This window comes from Hyperolius riggenbachi, chromosome 9, assembly GCF_040937935.1.
Source record: "Hyperolius riggenbachi isolate aHypRig1 chromosome 9, aHypRig1.pri, whole genome shotgun sequence".
NCBI classification, from domain to species: domain Eukaryota; kingdom Metazoa; phylum Chordata; class Amphibia; order Anura; family Hyperoliidae; genus Hyperolius; species Hyperolius riggenbachi.
The window spans coordinates 24827471-24847076 of record NC_090654.1 but is presented as its reverse complement, the minus strand read 5'-3'; the positions used below and the strand labels follow the sequence as shown (position 1 = coordinate 24847076).

Below are 19606 nucleotides of genomic sequence, written 5' to 3'. Positions count from 1 at the left end.
CTACATCTCTGCAAACTAGAGTTACAGGGGTCCAAAATTGGTAAAATCCCCCATAGGATTTCATTGGCTCCCTATTTCACTTTCCAAAATCTCACATCTTTTCAAAGGGCAATGGCTCAGCAGTACCAAATTTTCTAGCATTGTAGGGACCCTTAGGGGGATCATGACTGGTGAGTTTTGCCACTGCTGAGCCATTGCCCTTTGAAATGGTGTGAGATTTTGGAACGGTAAATAGGAGGCCCAATGAAAGTCTATGGGGGATTTTACCAATTTTGGACCCCTGTAACTCTGGTTTGCAGAGATGTAGGGACCCCATCTTTGGAATCTAAGTCTAACAATATGTCTTCTACCTGCATGAGACATTTCGTGAGATTCAGACGTTGCTAACGGCCATGGCTGAGATTTATGTACGCCACCATCACTACCATTGAAATAGCCCAAATAAACAGGTTTTTGTGACCCTAGGCTATGACCTCTTCGGCCTAGGGGCCCGAAACTCACCAGTCATGTTCCCCCTAAGGGTCCCTACAATGCTAGAAAATTTGGTACTGCTGAGCCATTGCCCTTTGAAAAGATGTGAGATTTTGGAAAGTGAAATAGGGAGCCAATGAAATCCTATGGGGGATTTTACCAATTTTGGACCCCTGTAACTCTGGTTTGCAGAGATGTAGGGACCCCATCTTTGGAATCCAAGTCTAACAATATGTCTTCTACCTGCATGAGACATTTCGTGAGATTCAGACTTTGCTAACGGCCATTGCTGCGATTTATGTACGTCACCATCACTACCATTGAAATAGCCCCAATAAACAGGTTTTTGTGACCCTAGGCTATGACCTCTTCGGCCTAGGGGCCCGAAACTCACCAGTCATGTTCCCCCTAAGGGTCCCTACAATGCTAGAAAATTTGGTACTGCTGAGCCATTGCCCTTTGAAAAGATGTGAGATTTAGGAAAGTGAAATAGGGAGCCAATGAAATCCTATGGGGGATTTTACCAATTTTGGACCCCTGTAACTCTGGTTTGCAGAGATGTAGGGACCCCATCTTTGGAATCCAAGTCTAACAATATGTCTTCTACCTGCATGAGACATTTCGTGAGATTCAGACTTTGCTAACGGCCATTGCTGCGATTTATGTACGTCACCATCACTACCATTGAAATAGCCCCAATAAACAGGTTTTTGTGACCCTAGGCTATGACCTCTTCGGCCTAGGGGCCCGAAACTCACCAGTCATGTTCCCCCTAAGGGTCCCTACAATGCTAGAAAATTTGGTACTGCTGAGCCATTGCCCTTTGAAAAGATGTGAGATTTTGGAAAGTGAAATAGGGAGCCAATGAAATCCTATGGGGGATTTTACCAATTTTGGACCCCTGTAACTCTGGTTTGCAGAGATGTAGGGACCCCATCTTTGGAATCCAAGTCTAACAATATGTCTTCTACCTGCATGAGACATTTCGTGAGATTCAGACTTTGCTAACGGCCATTGCTGCGATTTATGTACGTCACCATCACTACCATTGAAATAGCCCCAATAAACAGGTTTTTGTGACCCTAGGCTATGACCTCTTCGGCCTAGGGGCCCGAAACTCACCAGTCATGTTCCCCCTAAGGGTCCCTACAATGCTAGAAAATTTGGTACTGCTGAGCCATTGCCCTTTGAAAAGATGTGAGATTTTGGAAAGTGAAATAGGGAGCCAATGAAATCCTATGGGGGATTTTACCAATTTTGGACCCCTGTAACTCTGGTTTGCAGAGATGTAGGGACCCCATCTTTGGAATCCAAGTCTAACAATATGTCTTCTACCTGCATGAGACATTTCGTGAGATTCAGACTTTGCTAACGGCCATTGCTGCGATTTATGTACGTCACCATCACTACCATTGAAATAGCCCCAATAAACAGGTTTTTGTGACCCTAGGCTATGACCTCTTCGGCCTAGGGGCCCGAAACTCACCAGTCATGTTCCCCCTAAGGGTCCTTACAATGCTAGAAAATTTGCCACTGCTGAGTAATTGCCCTTTGAAAAGATGTGAGATTTTGGAACTGTAAATAGGAGGCCCAATGAAAGCCTATGGGGGATTTTACCAAATTTGGAGCCCTGTAACTCTGGTTTGCAGAGATGTAGGGAACCCATCTTTGGAGCCCAAGTCTAACAATATGTCTTCTACCTGCATGAGACATTTCGTGAGATTCAGACGTTGCTAACGGCCATTGCTGCGATTTATGTACGTCAGACTCGCCACCATTGAAATTGCCCAATAAACAGGTTTTGTGACCCTAGGCTATGACCTCTTCGGCCTAGGACTGCATTGAACGCGACCCACGCATTGTGCGCATTCTGGACAACACCAATTACTGGGTTTATACCCTTCTGGATCCACGGTACAAACACAATGTTCCAAAACTGCTTGAAGAAAGAGCCAGACAGGTCAAAATGGAAGAATACCAGCAGGCCCTTGTGGAGACTTTAGAGAGGAGATTGACATCCTCCCCCTCCTCTAGCCAGTTGTACGCCGACAGACTGACTTCCGCAAACCCAGGACGACCAGGAGGGCAGCAAACAACACAAGCCGCAGCTAGTGCCCAAAAGGGAATGGTATCGGCAGTGTCCTTGGAGTGGGAAAATTTTCTGACACCCATGCAGCAGCACACAGAACAGCAAGCGTGCAGATCCACCTCCAACACCGATCGCCTGGAGAAGATGGTCAAGGACTACATGTCAGATGGCGTAGCTGTGTTGAACAATCCATCTGCACCCTTCAACTATTGGGTATCGAAGCTAGACACCTGGCACAAACTGGCAATGTACGCAATAGAGGTGCTGGCTTGCCCGGCAGCCAGCGTTATGTCGGAACGCTGTTTCAGTGCTGCCGGAGGCATCGTCACAGATCGGCGGCATATCCGCCTCTCCACAGAAAATGCAGACCGTCTGACTCAAATTAAAATGAATCAATCCTGGATTGGAAACGACTACGCAACACTCCCGGACCCCAACCAAGTAACATGAACAATGAACATCTGTGATGGGTTAGCGTTTCCAGTCCCTGTTTATTGAACCTCTCATCTGTATTACATTTATGACTGCATGGCGACAAAATGCAAATTGCTATCCGCACGCTTCTTGTCCTCATGCAAGGCCTGGGTTGTTGTGTCTCAAAGCGTGGCCTTCTCCTCCTGCGCCACCCTCCTCTTGTTCCATCACGTGTGCTGCTGCTGGGTTAGCGTTACCGGTCCCTTTTCCTGGAACCTCTTATATGTATTACATTTATGACTGCATGCCGACAAAAAGCATGTTACCTGTGCAAAGAAAACAGACATTTCCCGCATTTAAAAGACAGTTTTCCCTTTGAAACTTTAAAATCGATTTTCTCAAAAACTATAAGCTCTTTTTGCTAAATTTTTTTTCCTCTTGTACCCACTCCCAAGGTGCACATACCCTGTAAATTTGGGGTATATAGCATGTAAGGAGGCTTTACAAAGCACGAAAGTTCGGGTCCCCATTGACTTCCATTATGTTCGGAGTTCGGCCATGTTCGGCCTGAACCCGAACATCTAGATGTTCGCCCAACACTACACGTGACCCGTTCGGCCAATCACAGCGCTAGCCGAACGTTCGGGTAACGTTCGGCCATGCGCTCTTAGTTCGGCCATATGGCCGAACAGTTTGGCCGAACACCATCAGGTGTTCGGCCGAACCCGAACATCACCCGAACAGGGTGATGTTCTGCAGAACCCGAACAGTGGCGAACACTGTTCGCCCAACACTAGTAAAACCCCCTCAGTTGTGAGGTGAATATATATGGATTTACTCTGTACTTACTCAGTTCTGATGGACCCATGGCTGAAAAACAAACCATGAAACACAAAATTAGATCTCTATAAATGTATTGTATACAGTTATACTGTTTCTATATTATAAATGCAGCCTCTCCAGATGTCATTGCATCAAACCCTAGACACCATCCCAAATGTAATTCTCTGCTCTGGAATCAGATTTCACTATCCTCTTATACACTCAAGTCTCCTCCTCCCACAATCACTTTCAGGACTTCTCACAAGCCGCCTCTCTTCTCTGAAACTCCTTTCCACAATCCATGTGACACTCACCATCCCTTGCAACCTTAAAGTGATACTGAAGCAAAAAAACAGGAAACATAAATGTATGCTCTAATGAATTGTATGTGTATAGCATGAATAATTAAAGGGGAACTGAAGAGAGAGGTATACGGAGGCTGCCATATTTATTTCCATTTAATCAATACCAGTTGCCTGGCAGTCCTGCTGATCCTCTGCCTCTAATACTATTAGCCATAGCCCCTGAACAAGCATGCAGCAGATCAGGTGTTTCAGACTTTAAAGTCAGATCTGACAAGACTAGCTGCATGCTTGTTTCTGGTGTTATTCAGATACTACTGCAGAGAAATAGACCAGCAGGGCTGCCAGGAAACTGGTATTGATTAAAAGGAAATAAATATGGCAATCTCCATATACCTCTTACTTCAGTTCCCCTTTAACAGAACATTAGTAGCAAAGAAAAGTTATATAGCTTTTATTTATAACATTGCATCATTCTGTCATATATGCAATTTGCAAACCACAATCTGTATTTTAAACTAGAAAACAGAGCAGAGCTAATACTCTTTGAACTTTCCTGCAGTAAAACCTTTGGGTGACTTTGCCTATCTGCAGGAACCATGCAGTGCCAGCTGGATTGTGAGAAGTTTTTTTTTGGCTACAATATCAGGCTTATCTAAGCATGTAAATAACTGAAGGCTTCCTACAGATAAGATAAGGACACTATGACCAGAAGGTAACTGAATCAGGAGGATTAGCCATACTATGCCAGGGAAAAAAAACATATATAAGTAGATAAATACTTGATCTACTTACATAACACATGTAACCACGTCCTTAGGCTCCTACCTTGGGGCTGGTAGATTGGTGCAATTTATGTTTGGTGATTAGGACTGCGATCCATTGATAGGTGGACTTTTATGTGGTAGTTTATTATATGTAATTGTATGTACGGTATACACAATATTTGTCTGCACACTATTTATTGTTCATTTATTTATCAATTGCACATTATTTCCCTTCAGCCCTAGATCTGATGACGTTCGGCATAGTTAAGGTGGCCATACACTGGTCAATTTGCCATCAGATCGACCAACAGATAGATCCCTCTGTGATTGAATCTGATCAGAGAGGGATCGTATGGCTGCCTTTACTGCAAACAGATTGTGAATCGATTTCCGCATGAAACCGATCACAATCTGTGGAGCTGCTGCTGCCGCTGCCGCCGCCCCCCGCCAGCTATACATTACCTGATCCGGCCGGCGCGAGACCCCCTCTGTCCCCGCTGTCTTCTTCTCCGCTGGGCTCCGTGTTCCGGCTGGCTTCACTTCCTGTCCGGGGAAGTTTAAACAGTAGAGGAAGTCCGGGACAGGAAGTGAAGCCAGCTGGAACCCGAGAAGAAGACAGCGGAGACCAGGGGACTCGCGGCGGCGGAACAGGTAATGTATTGCCGCTAGCATCGGTCATCGGGCATTCGAACGCCGCTATGGACGCACTCCCGACCCGCCGGCGATCGAGCAAAATCTTCCGCACAGACGGATCGACGGGAATGATTGATTTCGGACGGAAATCGATCTTTCTGTCAGCGTTTGCGCAACGATTTCACAGCAGATTCTATCACAGTGATCAAATCTGCTGTATATCGGCAGGAAAATCGTTAGGTGTATGGGCCCCTTTAGGGTCTCCATAGATCAGGTAATGTATGGGCAGATCGACCAAGAGACAGATCTCATCATAATGTGAATGTGCCAGGGGAATGTTTGTTCTACAAACTGCACAAAATGAAATGTTCCCCTGAGAGTTCTGAGAAGAGGCTGGATAGAAGCCGAGATGAAGGAATATCAGATTAAATTATACTCACATGCTATAATCAGGAACACAAGTTCAGACAAGACACCCATCTCACTCCAGCCGCGGAAACAACAGTGAAAGTATCCTTCGATTCCTCTGTGACGGGTTTCCATATCCTGTTGCAGTAAAACTCTGATTAATTCTCAGTGCTCTATGAGAATTCTCTGTCTCCCTTCCGCCCACTCACTCATTGTACTGCCAGATTATAAACACTGCGTACTGTATTATTGGTATTATTTACCTCTCACTGCCACTTTTATTATTATATGTGGGAGTGGTCCAGAGGATTGTGGCCGTGTCACGTGCGAGACAATCAGAACCAAGATGAACCCCCCAAAAGGGAGAAAGGGTTGGTACACCATACAGGAGTGTAGAAGGACAGCCACACACAGATCAATCTACCTTTCTGCTACCAGACCCCAAATTTACAATGTATTAGACAACTGGGCTACTTTGGGGTGCGTACCTCCCTGTCCCCTGACCGGTCCTTCCCTGGTATAATCTGCAGGTCGTTGCTGTCTGCCTATCATTGCTATCATCTACTTTTCATTGGTAATATCTGCATGTCATTGTTGTCTGCCTATCATTGCTGTTATCTGCTTGGCATTGGTAATAACTGCATGTCATTACTGTCTGTCCATCATTGCTAGCATCTGCTTAATATTGGTAATATCTGCATGTCATTGTTGTCTGTCTATCATTGCTATTATCCGCTTGTCATTGGTAATATCTTCATGTCATTGCTGTGTCTGCCCATCATTGCTATCATCTGCTTGTCATTGGTAATATCTGCATGTCATTGCTGTCTGCCCATCATTGCTATTATCTGCTTGTCATTGGTAATATCTGCATGTCATTGCTGTCTGCCCATCATGCTATTATCTGCTTGTCACTGGTAATATCTGCATGTCATTGCTGTCTGGCTGTCATTGCTATCATCTGCTTGTCATTGGTAATATCTGCATGTCATTGATGTCTGCCTATCATTGCTATAATCTGCTTGTCATTGGTAATATCTGCATGTCATTGGTAATATCTGCATGTCATTGCTATCATCTGCCTGTCATTGGTAATATCTGCATGTCACTGCTGTCTGCCTATCATTGCTATTATCTGCTTGTCATTGGTAATATCTGCATGTCATTGCTGTCTGCCTATCATTTCTATTATCTGCTTGTCATTAGAAATATCTGCTTGTCATTGCTGTCTGCCCATCATTGCTATTATCTGCTTGTCATTGGTAATATCTGCCCATCATTACTATTACTATATCTACTTGTCATTGGAAATGTCTGCATGTCATTGCTGTCTTCCTATGCCGCTCCAGAGTCTATGCTGCCTGATAAACCTGCGTCATCTGGCATCATGGGCCAACCGCCCCTACATATTGTTTCCAGTACAGGAAGAGTTAAGAAACGTCAGTTGCTATCTATGCAAAAGGGCTTCTCTGAGCTCTCCCACCCAACAAGTTGCTCGGCTACAGCGCTGTTTTCTGGAACACTTATACATCAAAGAAACAGTCAGAGATAGATTTAGATACTTTTTTTTTTTTGACTGCAGGAAAGTTGAAACGCTCTGCTTGTTTTATAGTTTAAAATAGAGAGTGTGACTTTTAATTGCAGACATGATAGAATGATGTAATGTTATAAAAGAAAGCGATATATCTGACAATAAAAATGAGACTATTTTCTTTGCTACTAAGGTTCTATCAATTATCCGTACCACATATACCATTCTTTATATCAGAAGTTTATTTTCCCTTCAATGTCAGTTTAAGGCGACTGAGCGTGTGGATTTGGACTAAGAAATGAATGAAAGCATACTTTGTTTTTCTCATGAATGTACCTATATCTTGGCAGATCCTTGAAAACTAAGTTCACTGTTTTTAAAATGTAGTATGTAGAAACTGAAGTTTAGTATGCTGCAATTTGTGAAGACAGATCCGGGAAATATTAGCAAACGCTGAGGCTTTTGAAACTCAGGAAACAAAGAAAGACAGACCAGTTTCCTAACAGGAAGTGACAGCCAAATATATTATAAAGGTTATAACATCTCCTTTATAGTCCAGATAGAATATCCTCCACCTGCCATCATGTTTACTTTGGCTCTCGTGGTTTTGGCCTGTAAGTACAAATGTTCGTGTTTGTTTTTCTTTGTCTGTCTCACACACCTCAAGTAACTTTTTGTGACTTAAAGTGTATCTGAGATGGGACTACAGGGTATATTCATACTCACCTGGGACTTGCTCCAGCCCCATGAGGTGTGTGAGCTTCCTCAACGTCTTCTCCAGTCGCTCTGTTGTCTTCTAATCCCCCCGGTAATTCGGCCGGCCTTGCTCTTCTGCGATATACTACTAGCACCAATCCCCTGCACCCTTTTACCAGGAGCCTTTTTTTCATGTATGCCCTGTAAGTGCCCCATCTCTTTACATTAATTTTTAAAGTGGTCTGAAAGTCAGCATTTCTACTTTGCTCCAAAAGATTCCTTACAGCTTTAAAGCTACTATCCCAGAAAAAAATTGTAGCAGAACATCACTGAAATGGTTAAACACAGCACTTTGTCCTGCTATGCAAAGGCTATTCAGCTTCAAATCCACAACCAGACTGGAGATAACAGTGTCTTTGGTTACATTCCAACGTTGTTACATTGGTGTATAAACAACTGAAAACACTCTCTCAGAAGTTCTCACACACACACAGTTCTGAACAGCACACTACAAGATTTTAATATATCACAAAACACAGCTGGTATAAAATGCAATGGCAGCTTTCAGGGCAAGATAAACAACACTTTGGAAACTTGTAATTTGTAAACAGACAATATTACTTGTGCACAAAAGCAAATTTGATAACTGTATGAGTAATAAAAAGTAGGAAAACACATTTTTGTTAAATGTTATGTCAGAGTTTCAGACCACTTTAAAATAACCTGGAACTGGGAAGTGGGTGAAGTTGAGACTGTAGATTGTTGTCTGTTCATCTTGGGGAAGCTATAATATGCCAGATATAGCCGGGTACAAACTGGCTATTTAGCGTGTAAAGATGGTGTGGCTATTGGCAGGGATAGTGACGGGGACGATTAGGGTTAAACATTGGTTCAGAAATTTGGCTAGGGATAGGCATTGTTTTGGGGGGTGGGGTTGGTTAGGGTTAGGCCATAGTTGCGGGATCGGTTAGGCATAAGGCATAGCGATAGGCATTTTTTCGGGGGGGGGGGGAGGGGGGGTTGGTGTTGGTTAGGGTTAGGCATCGGTTGGCTGTTGGTTAGGGTTAGACATCAGTTCAGGAGTTCTGTTAGGGATAGGCATGGTTTTTGTGGGGGGTCAGTTAGGGTTGGGCATTGGTTGGGGGTTGGTTAGGATTAGGCATGGGCTGGGAGGTTGGTTAGTGTTAGGCATCGGTTGGGGGGGAGTCAGTTAGGGTTAGGCATGGGTTGAGGGGTTTGGTTAAGGGTAGGCATCAGTTGGGGTAGGGGGGGGGCGGTTTGGAGAAGGCATCGATAGAAGGGGGTTATCTGCAAATGTTGCTTTAGAATTAATGATGGAAACCTAGAGGACCTGATTGTGTTTTCTCTCTTCTCTTTCCCAGCTCTGGCAACATCAGGATTGGGTAAGTAGAAAGTTGATGGTTGAGTTGATGGTTGATCAGTTTGCAAAGCCTCTTGGATTGCACACACAGTAACAAAGCACAGCAATAGCTGAAAGCAAACACTGCCCTGCAGAAATAAAAAAATAGAATAAAAACTTTATCTGCACCCTCACGCCATGCAAATAGATAAATAGTATTAACTTACTTACGTGTAAATAGACTGGTCATGTGACTGTGGGGAGGGCCTCAGCATCTTGCAGCATTGCAGCACCACGTTACCGGCGTCACCTTCTGAGAGGGGGCGGGGCTCATGCTGTCACTCCTCCTCCTGCATGCTACTGTGCCTGAAAAGGGTGTATTATTTTGTATCACGCTCTGAGGATTTAAAAATAGGCCACAACCCAGGAAATATTCATAAATCATGGTTATATATTTTATTTATATTTTTGTGAGTAAACTTATTTTGAACACTTATTATAATAAATTAATAAATTCAATTTTCTACCTTTGCTACCAATCGGCACCTGGAACCTTTAACCCTTCCAGATGTACTGACCTCCTGGGCAGGTGGCAAGGTCATAAAATTATTTTGAGTATTTTTCTTGCTTGCTGGTGGCTTGAAGGATACCCAAGGTGACATGTGACATGATGAGATAGACATGGGTATGTACAGTGCCTAGCACACAAATAACTAGGCTGTGTTCCTTTTTTTCTTTCTCTGTCTGAAAGAGTTAAATATCAGGTATATAAGTGGCTGACTCTGTCCTGTCTAAGACAGGAAGTGACTGCAGTGTGACCCTCCCTGATAAGAAATTCCAACTATAAAACACTTTCCTAACAGAAAATGACTTCTGAGAGCAGGAAAGAGATACAAAGGGTCAATATTTCATAGATTTTAGCTCTGGCACACTTCAATGAATGTGTCATTGAGCAAAAACAATAAAACAGTTAAAACTTAAAAAGTAGATTTAAACATGAAATAAAACTGTGGAATATCTTAAAAAGTAATTTTTAGGAGAAGGAAGATAGATACAATCGTTTATTTCACTAGTTTATTTTCACCTCGGGTGTCCTTTAACCTCCTTGCCGGTCTAAAAAATCCGGCAAGGAGGCAGCGCCGCACATTTTTTTAATTTTTTTTTTTTTTAAATCATGTAGCGAGCCAAGGGCTCGCTACATGATAGCCGCTAAGCGGCGGCATCCCCCCACCCACTCCGATCGCCTTCGGTGATCAGAGTATGCAGGGAATCCCGTTGAGAACGGGATTTCCTGCAGGGCTTCCCCGGTCGCCATGGCGACGGGGCGGGATGACGTCACCGACGTCATGGACGTCGGGACGTCATAGGGAATCCCGATCCGCCCCTCAACGCTGCCTGGCACTGATTGGCCAGGCAGCGCAGGGCTCTGGGGCGGGGGGGAGCGACTCGGCGCAGCGGATTGCGGCGGATCGGTGGCGAGCGGCGGCGAGCGGAAGTTACAAGCAGCTAGCAAAGTGCTAGCTGCTTGTAACAAAAAAAAAATTATGCAAATCGGCCCAGCGGGGCCTGAGATATCCTCCTGCGCAGGTTACCCCGAGCTGAGCTCGGGATAACCGGCAAGGAGGTTAAAAGGCATTTTATGGCAAAGGGCCTGATTCACAAAGCGGTGATAACTCAGTTATCACGCCTAAAAGACTTTAGGCATGATAACCTTTGCACCACACTGGTGAAAAGCCAGTTTAGGCGTGATAAGTTTAGGTGTGATAAGTTTAGGTGTGATAAGTTTAGGCATGCTAAGTTTAGATAAGTGTAGATAGCGTGCAAAGTCCCGCACGCAAAGCAGCGCCATTAAACTCTATGCGAAGTGCACCAGACTTTGCTAGCGCAAAACTTTTGATCAGCTGTGCACTGCGGTGCTAACGCAGTTGGTGCTTAAACTTATCATGCCTAAACTTATCACACCTAAACTTATCATGCCTAAACTTATCACACCTAAACTTATCACACCTAAACTTATCATGCCTAAACTGAGTTTAGGCGTGATAAAGGGCTTTTCACCAGCGTGCTAACTGTTAGCACCGCTTTGTGAATCAGGCTCAAAGTGTGAAAATATCACCTAGAAGAAATCTCAGGAGAAAAAGGGAATTGCATATTGGCCCCAGTGTCCTACTACCTGGAGGCAAGTCCACCTGTTCCTCCCTTTTAAACTGTTTTTAATGAATTTTATCCTACACTGGCCCTCTGTGTTTTTTTTACCTATGTGGCTTTGTAATTTTGCACACTACCCATGTGAGTAGGGAACCTTTTTTTTTCTGGTCCATGAAGTATAAGCACGTACCTCCTTGTTTAATTGTTACATCTTTGATTGTGATGAGTAAGAAGGCCAATATTTTGAGACCTCGCAGAGTCTCTTCATCAGGGTATGCTCTTCTTAACAAAATCTGGTGGGCTGCCAAAAAGAGTTCCAATAGGTGAAGAAGAGCATGGATGTGTTGAGTTCACCAAGTGGCAGCACCACTTGGACCAAACACACTGCTCTTGAGCCAATATTCAGAGGTGAATTCACGTCATCCATGTTCCTGACCTATTGAAACATCACGCCTTGATAAAGAGACCCTGGGAAGTTTTGAAACGTTGGCATTCTCACTCATCACAATAAAGTTTAACGATTAACCAAGGAGATGCCGATTTATACTTACTGGATCTATATTAGGATTGGCGTCATCCAGTTGTTTCAGGGTTTGTCACTCTATAACATCGGACTGTTGTCAATACTGATAGGAGTGCAGTATTCTTCTTCTGCCCTTTTAATGTTGTTCATGTTGTTCTGCGTTGTAGCTATCATCCGACCTGTAGTGACCTTCACTCCTGAGTGGAGGCATATTGTACTCGGAGACTCGTTGACCATCTCATGCGACTTGGGCTCTCCTGCTCAAGAGAATGAGACATTTATTTGGTACAGAGATGAGCGATTGATGGACTTCCACCAGCAGAACATCACCATCGAGTCAGCTTCAGCTGTGTTTCATGGAGGAGATTATCAATGCCGAACCAACACCAGTGATGTCAGTGACCCTCTCAAGCTGCATATTAGCCTGAGTAAGTAATCCATCACAGTCGTGTCTACATTGTAGCTAAAAGTAGCCAAGAAATGAGCTTGTTCACAGCTTAGTGTTCCAATCCTCTGGTGCCAGAGTCCTGGTTCAATTACCATTCATACCTGGGCTTTCCTGGATTTCCTCTCACAAACAAACACTGTAGTCCTTTTATTTATTCAAAGCTGCCTGACGTTAGCTGCTTGAATAATTGTGTTTTCGGAATCTAAGATCCTCTGGGGCGGAGACTTAATTAATTAAAAATTTAATTTAATTAAAAAAAATTAAAACATGTACAATTAAAAAAAATACATAAATAGTTACCTTAGGGACTGAACTTTTTAAATATTTATGTCAAGAGGGTATAACACTGTACTTTATAAACTATGGGCTTGTAATTAGGGATGGATGCAAAACTGAAAAAATGCACCTTTATTTCCAAATAAAATATTGGTGCCAAACATTGTGATAGGGACATAATTTAAACGGTTTTATAACCGGGACAAAAGGGCAAATACATTTCATGGGTTTTATTTACAGTAGCATGCATTATTTAAAAACTATAATGGCCGAAAACTGAAAAATAATTAATTTTTTTCCCAGATTTTTCCTATTTTCCCATTAAAACACATTTAGAGTAAAATAATTCTTAGCATAATGTCCCACCTAAAGAAAGCCTAATTGGTGGCGGAAAAAACAAGATATAGTTCATTTCATTGCGATAAGTAATGATAAAGTTATAGACGAATGAATGGAAGGAGCGCTGAAAGGTGAAAATTGCTCTGGTGCTCAGGGGGTAAAACCCCTCAGTGGTGAAGTGGTTAATAATATCTGTTTAAATACTGCTGTATGTAATAGGGTGTGACTTTATATGTCTGATGTTCCTGTGAATTAAATATATATATATATATATATATATATATATATATATATATATATATATATATATATATATATATAAAATCGGACGTGTGTGTGTGCGCGTGCGTTTATGTGTATGTATGTGTGTATGTGTGTGTGTGCATGTGTGTATCTGCCGCGATCCCTCGAAAACGCCTTGACCGATTTGAACGAAACTTGGTGTACAGATCCCTTACTACCTGGGATGATATGTTCTGGGGGTCTCGTGCCTCTCCCCTGTTTATCTGGGTAGAGCCACAAGCAGCCAATCAGATTTTGCCCATTCATGTCAATGGAAAAAATGTAAAAGGCTGCCATTCTCACAGCAATAAAGCCAGTGTCTCCAAACTTGGCACAGTTGGTCACTCGGTGACCATGGTGAAAAATTCAGGAAAAGTGGGCGGAGCATAAAACAGTCAATCAAATTTCAGCAATTCATTTTCAATGGGACATTGCAAACTGCAGCTATTCATACACTGTAAATAGCAGGGTTCCCAAACTTGCCACAGTTGGTCACTGGGTGACTGAGATTAAAATTCAGGAAAGTGGGTGGAGCCTACAATAGCCAATCAAAATTTACCTATTGATTTTCAAGGGGAATATTTAAACTGCTGCCATTCTTACATTGTCAATGGCAGAGGCCTCAAACCTGCTACAGTTGATCACTTGGTGTCTGGGGTTCAAATTCTGAAAAGGGGGCAGAGCCACAAACGGCCAATTGCATTTGTTTAATTGATTTTAGGAAAGTTTCAACTGCTTCCAATTTCACATTATTGATGTCAAGGACCCCAAATCTCACAAACTGGGCGGAGCTAACAATAAACAAATAAATACCAGGTATTCAGCCAGTAACAGAGATTAGTAAGAGATGGTGTTTGTGGTGGAGACATAAATATTTAAAAAACTCTGCAGTAGAGGTATGAATTATTATTATTTGCTATTTACCTGTATATAGCGCCAACATTTTCCATATCGCTGTATGAATAGTTGGTATCTTCAGTGTGTACTCTCCAGATACTGATGTTGGTGGATTGGTGTAAAGTATAGATTGTGATGTTATGTGTGAATATTTTTCAGCATGGGTGCTTTTGCAAAAACCACCCAATGTGTATGAAGGCAGCCCCCTGACTCTGAGGTGTCACAGCGCACCATTATACAACGGGACAAACACAACCTTCTACAAGGATGGCCAAGTGATACAATTCTCTGTCAATGATTCTGAGCTTCATATTGATAAAGTGGACAGAAGTGCTACAGGAATATACAACTGTACCAAAATTATACGATTCAATGACCCTGTTATCAGATCTTCTGAAGCCTATGTCTACGTGAGGGGTAAGTTATGGTTTGTTAGATCTTTAATAGTAATGAAGTAGTACTGTAGTTCCAAATAGGGATGCTCATTCAGATTCCGGGGAAATGCAATTTCCGAAAATTCCGATCGGAAATTACATTTCCACATCGGAATGCGGAAATCGGTAGTGCAAGTGCGGTAGGCGGATTTCCGCCGGAAATTGCGGAAATGTCTGCCGACTTTACCATCGATTTTCTCAAAACTATAAGGTCTTTTTGAAAACTTTTTTTGCATCTTGTTCACAAGATTCAGTTTAATAAACCCTGAAAATTTGGTGTTTCTAGGACTTACGGGGCTTTGCTATTAACCACTAAAGTCGGCAGATTTTTACTGTAATGTAACATGCAGAAAATCTGCATCTGCCTATTTTCTGCATTTTACATTACAGTAAAAATCCGCAGATTTTAGCGGTTAATAGCAAAGCCCCCGTAAGTCCTAAAAACACCAAATGTTCAGGGTTTATTAAACAGAATCTTGTGAACACGATGCAAAAAAAAAGTTTTCAAAAAGACCTTACAGTTTTTTAGAAAATCGATGTTAAAGGTGGGCGGAATTTCCGCAATTTCCGGCGGAAATTCCGCATTGGTAAGCGGAATCGGTAATTGGCAATGGCGGAATGCGGATTTACCGCGGAAACGGAAATTGGCATTTCCGACCATCCCTAGTTCCAAACCATCTATCTATCTATCTATCTATCTATCTATCTATCTATCTATCTATCTATCTATCTATCTATCTATCTATCTATCTATTCTTAAAGTATACCTGGAGTATGGACAGAGGTATGTTCATGCCGACTCCACATACCTCTGTGTATTGTCCATTCCTCTCCTCCCTATACTATACTAAGGGGAGGGGTCACCTGGCTACCTATACTGGGGAGGAGGGGGCACCTATGCCTGAGTGGGAATACATATAGCTACTTATACTTGGGGGGGCTAAGCCTGGCTGCCTATACTTAGGGAACATCTGGCTTCCTATACTGATGGAAGGGGGCTACCTATACTGGGGGCTACCTATACTGGGAGGGCTGGGTACATCTAGCTACCCAAACTGGGGGGAGGGCATCTGGCCACCTATACTGGGGGACTACGCCTGGCTACCTATACTTAGGGACCATCTGGCTCCCTATACTGGTGGAAGGGGGCAAGCTATGCTGGAAGCAACCTTCACGGGGGTGGAGGGGGGGGGGGGGGCTGTGATGGATGGGTACATCTAACTACCTTTACTGGGGGGGGGGGGGGGCATGTGGCTACCTATACTGGGGGACTGCATCTAGTTACCTGCAGCGATGGGCTTTCAAGTCCAGATGGACACCAATTCGGAATTCAAGTGAAGTCTAATGACTTCAGGTGTGACCACAGGCAGCAGAGAGAGCCCAGAGTCCACCTCAAAACCTTTGGAGACAGAGCCTTCTGTCATGCTGCCCCTACACTTTGGAACTCCCTGCCACACCCAGTCAGGACATCTCCATCCCTTTAAGCATTTAAGTCCAAACTGAAAAGCCACCCGTTTAGTCTGGCATTTATGAAACACCTGACTATATCCCTGTAACACAGTCCAGCCTCAGGGCCGGATTTGAACACTTTACTGCCCTAGTCCACTGTCAGCAGCCGGCCTGCTTCAGTATAGGTAGCCAGATGACCCCTGCCCTCCAGTATAGGTAACCAGAGCACCCTTCTTCCTCCCTCCAGTATAGCTATCTCCACAACCCTTTCCTCTAGTATAGATAGCCAGTCGACTCTTCTCCCCCATATAGGTGGCCAGATAACCCTCCTCCAGTGTAGATTGCCTGTTGACCCCCCCTTCCCTCCAGTATAGGTAGCCTGATATCCCCTCCCCCGTCCCTCTATTATAAGAAGCCAGATGACCCCCCCTTCTTCCGTATAGATAGCCTGATGACCCCTCTCCCTCCAGTATAGGTAGCCTGATATCCCCTCCCCTCTATTATAAGAAGCCAGATGAACCCCCCCTCCTTAGATAGACCCCCCTCCCTCAAGTATATGTAACCAGGTGACCCCCCCCCCCCCCAGTATAGCATGCTGCTCAACCACCCTTGATCCTGTAATGCCCTAGGCCATACATATTTATACATAGTTATTTTGGTTGAAAAAGACATACGTCCATCGAGTTCAACCAGAGAACAAAATACAACACCAGCCTGCTCCCTCACATATCCCTGTTGATCCAGAGGAAGGTGAAAAACCCTTACAAGGCATGGTCCAATTAGCCCCAAAAGGGAAAAAATTCCTTCCCGACTCCAGATGGCAATCAGATAAAATCCCTGGATCAACACCACTGGGCATTACCTAGTAATTATAGCCATGGATGTCTTTCAACGGAAGGAAAGCATCTAAGCCCCCTTTAAATGCAGGTATAGAGTTTGCCATAACGACTTCCTGTGGCAATGCATTCCACATCTTAATCACTCTTACTGTAAAGAACCCTTTCCTAAATAAATGGCTAAACCGTTTTTCCTCCATGCGCAGATCATGTCCTCTAGTCATATGAGAAGGCCTAGGGACAAAAAGCTTATCTGCCAAGCTTTATATTGCCCTCTGATGTATTTATACATGTTAATATGATCCCCTCTAAGGCGTCTTTTCTCCAGACTAAATAAACCCAGTTTATCTAACCTATGTGACTTAGGCTTAAATGCGGCCCTGCCCTGCATTGATCTGAGACATATCTATGTACTTTGAGCCCTATGGGAGAAAAGTGCTTTACAAATATTGTATTGTATTGTATCTTGCGTATCGCAGATCCTGTTAGACCTGTGGTGAGCTTCACCCCCAACTGGAGGAACATATTAGTGGGGGACTCTGTGACTATCACATGTAATGGGGGAACCTTCACGCCAGAGCAGGAAACCTATTACTGGTACAGAGATGACAAACTCATCGATATTCATCAGCGGAGTTTCACCATCCAATCAGCTCACTGGAGAAACGACAACGGCTATTACCAGTGCCGGACCAGTGCCAGCGGCGTCAGTGATCCACTCATGCTTCAAGTCAATAGAGGTGAGTTTTCTACCTGATTTAAAGGACCACTATCATGAAAAATTGTAAAATGTAAAATGCATGTAAACACATACAAATAAGGAGTATGTTTCTTCCAGACTAAAATGAGCCATAAATTACTTTTCTCCTATGTTGCTGTCAATAACAGTAGCAAGTAGACATCTGATGGAACTGACAGGTTTTTGACCAGTCAATCTCTTCTTGGGGGATTCTCAGTATTTTATTTATTCTTTACAAAAAAGCACTCCCTGGGAAGGATCTATACAAAGATGCAGGCAATCCCTCCTACCTGTTTGCACACTATTCTGGAAGTTGGACTGAGCAACTGCCGTGCACTAAGTGCTTTTAAAAATAAAGAAAAACTTGAGAATACCCCAAGAAGTGATGGGCTAGTCCAAAACCTGTCATACCAGGAGAGGGCGGCCAAGCCTCCCCCTCTCCCCAGAGCCCTTGTCCAGTTCGTGAACAAGGGGCTCTTCCCCACTTCCCGTCCCCCAGGAGGAGGTGGGAGCTGATGACGCCGGGCGGGGGGGCGGCAGTTTCATGGTGGCATCTGGGAGTCTTCTTTAAGAAGAGGACCCCCATGCCAGCCCCCTCCCCAGGAGAAATGAGTATAGGTGTACAGAGTACCCAAACCCATTTCCATAAAGAGTTAAAAGGAAATACAAACACAATAACGAGAAAAGTCCTTTAATGTTTGTAGTTAACAATAAATACCTTCAAAAAAAGTTCCCACTCCGATATCCTTGGAAACAGTCCCATGCCAATATTTTCTAATGTTGCTACTTTGATTGAAGATCTCCTCTGGCCGCCACATGCAAGTTGCAACGCTTCCCGCTGCAGCTCTCAGATATACTAAATATAGCCCTCAGCCAGTCAGTGAGGAGCAGGAGTGCAGGAGGAGAGAAGACAGGCAATGTACCAAATAGAGCCAGTCTGACTGAGATAAGATTTATTACAGCAGAAACATTTCTGATTAGATTGGCATGCTTGCAATGCAGGGTTAGGTTGCAGGCTGCATAATAAACACTGAGCAGTGAGTACATTGAATTTGATTTTGTGGCTGATAATCCTGCTTAAATGAAAGCTCTGATTTGTTTATCTGGCAGGTCGCATCATCCTGCAGAGGCCCAGCATTGTGTATGAAGGGGACTCCCTGACTCTGAGATGTCTGAGCAGCAATGAATATAATGCAGCAAACACAACATTCTACAAGAATGGGCAGGAAGTGAAGTTCTCGGCCAGCGATAATGAGTTGTTCATTGCCCGGGCAGATAGCGGCTCGACCGGGACCTACAAATGTGCCCAGCTCCTACAGCTCAAAGCCTCAGACCCAAATGGAGAGCTGGAACCGTACAGGAGACGCTTGGCTGAATCCAGTGTGTTTGTGCAGAGTAAGCCAATCTGTGGCTTCTAAAAACAGCTTTCCATGCAGCTTGGGAACACTTAAAGGACAAGTAAAGCGGAAAGAAAATTATGATATAATGAATTGGTTGTGTAGTGCGGATAATTACTAGAACATTAGTAGTAAAGAAAATATTCTTATATTTGTATTATTAGTTATATCGTTTTTTTTTTTAATAACATTGCATCATTCTCTAATATTTGTAGTATACACACTACTCAGCATTCTAAATAATTTCACAGAGCAGGCTCGTGAACTTTTGAACTGTACTCTGCAGAGAAAAATAAAATACGACTGACACTTAAAGAGAACCTGTACTGAGTAAAATATTTAAAA

General features: G+C 43.5%; 2 protein-coding genes across 6 annotated transcripts in view; one reads left to right on the top strand and one right to left on the bottom strand.

Moving 5' to 3' along the window:
* The window catches only part of LOC137532046 (Fc receptor-like protein 5), a 238957-nt gene that overhangs the window by 219272 nt on the left and 79 nt on the right, over positions 1-19606 (bottom strand). For 3 of the 4 annotated variants that reach the window (XR_011023844.1, XM_068252157.1, XM_068252155.1), the window contains exons 1-2: positions 5939-6111; positions 3824-3844 (exon numbers count right to left, since the gene is read on the bottom strand). Coding sequence is in view for 3 of the 4 variants with exons in the window: in XM_068252157.1 (XP_068108258.1) it covers positions 3824-3844; positions 5939-6041 (124 nt within the window). In the remaining variant the exon portion in view is untranslated. Of the gene's footprint in view, positions 1-3823; positions 3845-5938; positions 6112-19606 lie in introns of those variants that run through there. The other variant, XM_068252154.1, reaches the window with a different exon arrangement.
* LOC137532047 (low affinity immunoglobulin gamma Fc region receptor III-B-like) lies at positions 6214-19583 on the top strand. 2 transcript variants are annotated; one of them, XM_068252159.1, is made up of 6 exons: positions 6214-6277; positions 9516-9536; positions 12332-12592; positions 14566-14823; positions 17605-17865; positions 18975-19583. In XM_068252159.1, exons 1-6 carry the CDS (start codon positions 6253-6255, stop codon positions 19280-19282), a joined length of 1134 nt encoding a protein of 377 aa, XP_068108260.1. In that variant the 5' UTR covers positions 6214-6252; the 3' UTR covers positions 19283-19583. The 2 variants fall into 2 exon arrangements, with proteins under 2 accessions (XP_068108260.1, XP_068108259.1); XM_068252158.1 differs by lacking the exon at positions 6214-6277 and adding an exon at positions 7980-8051.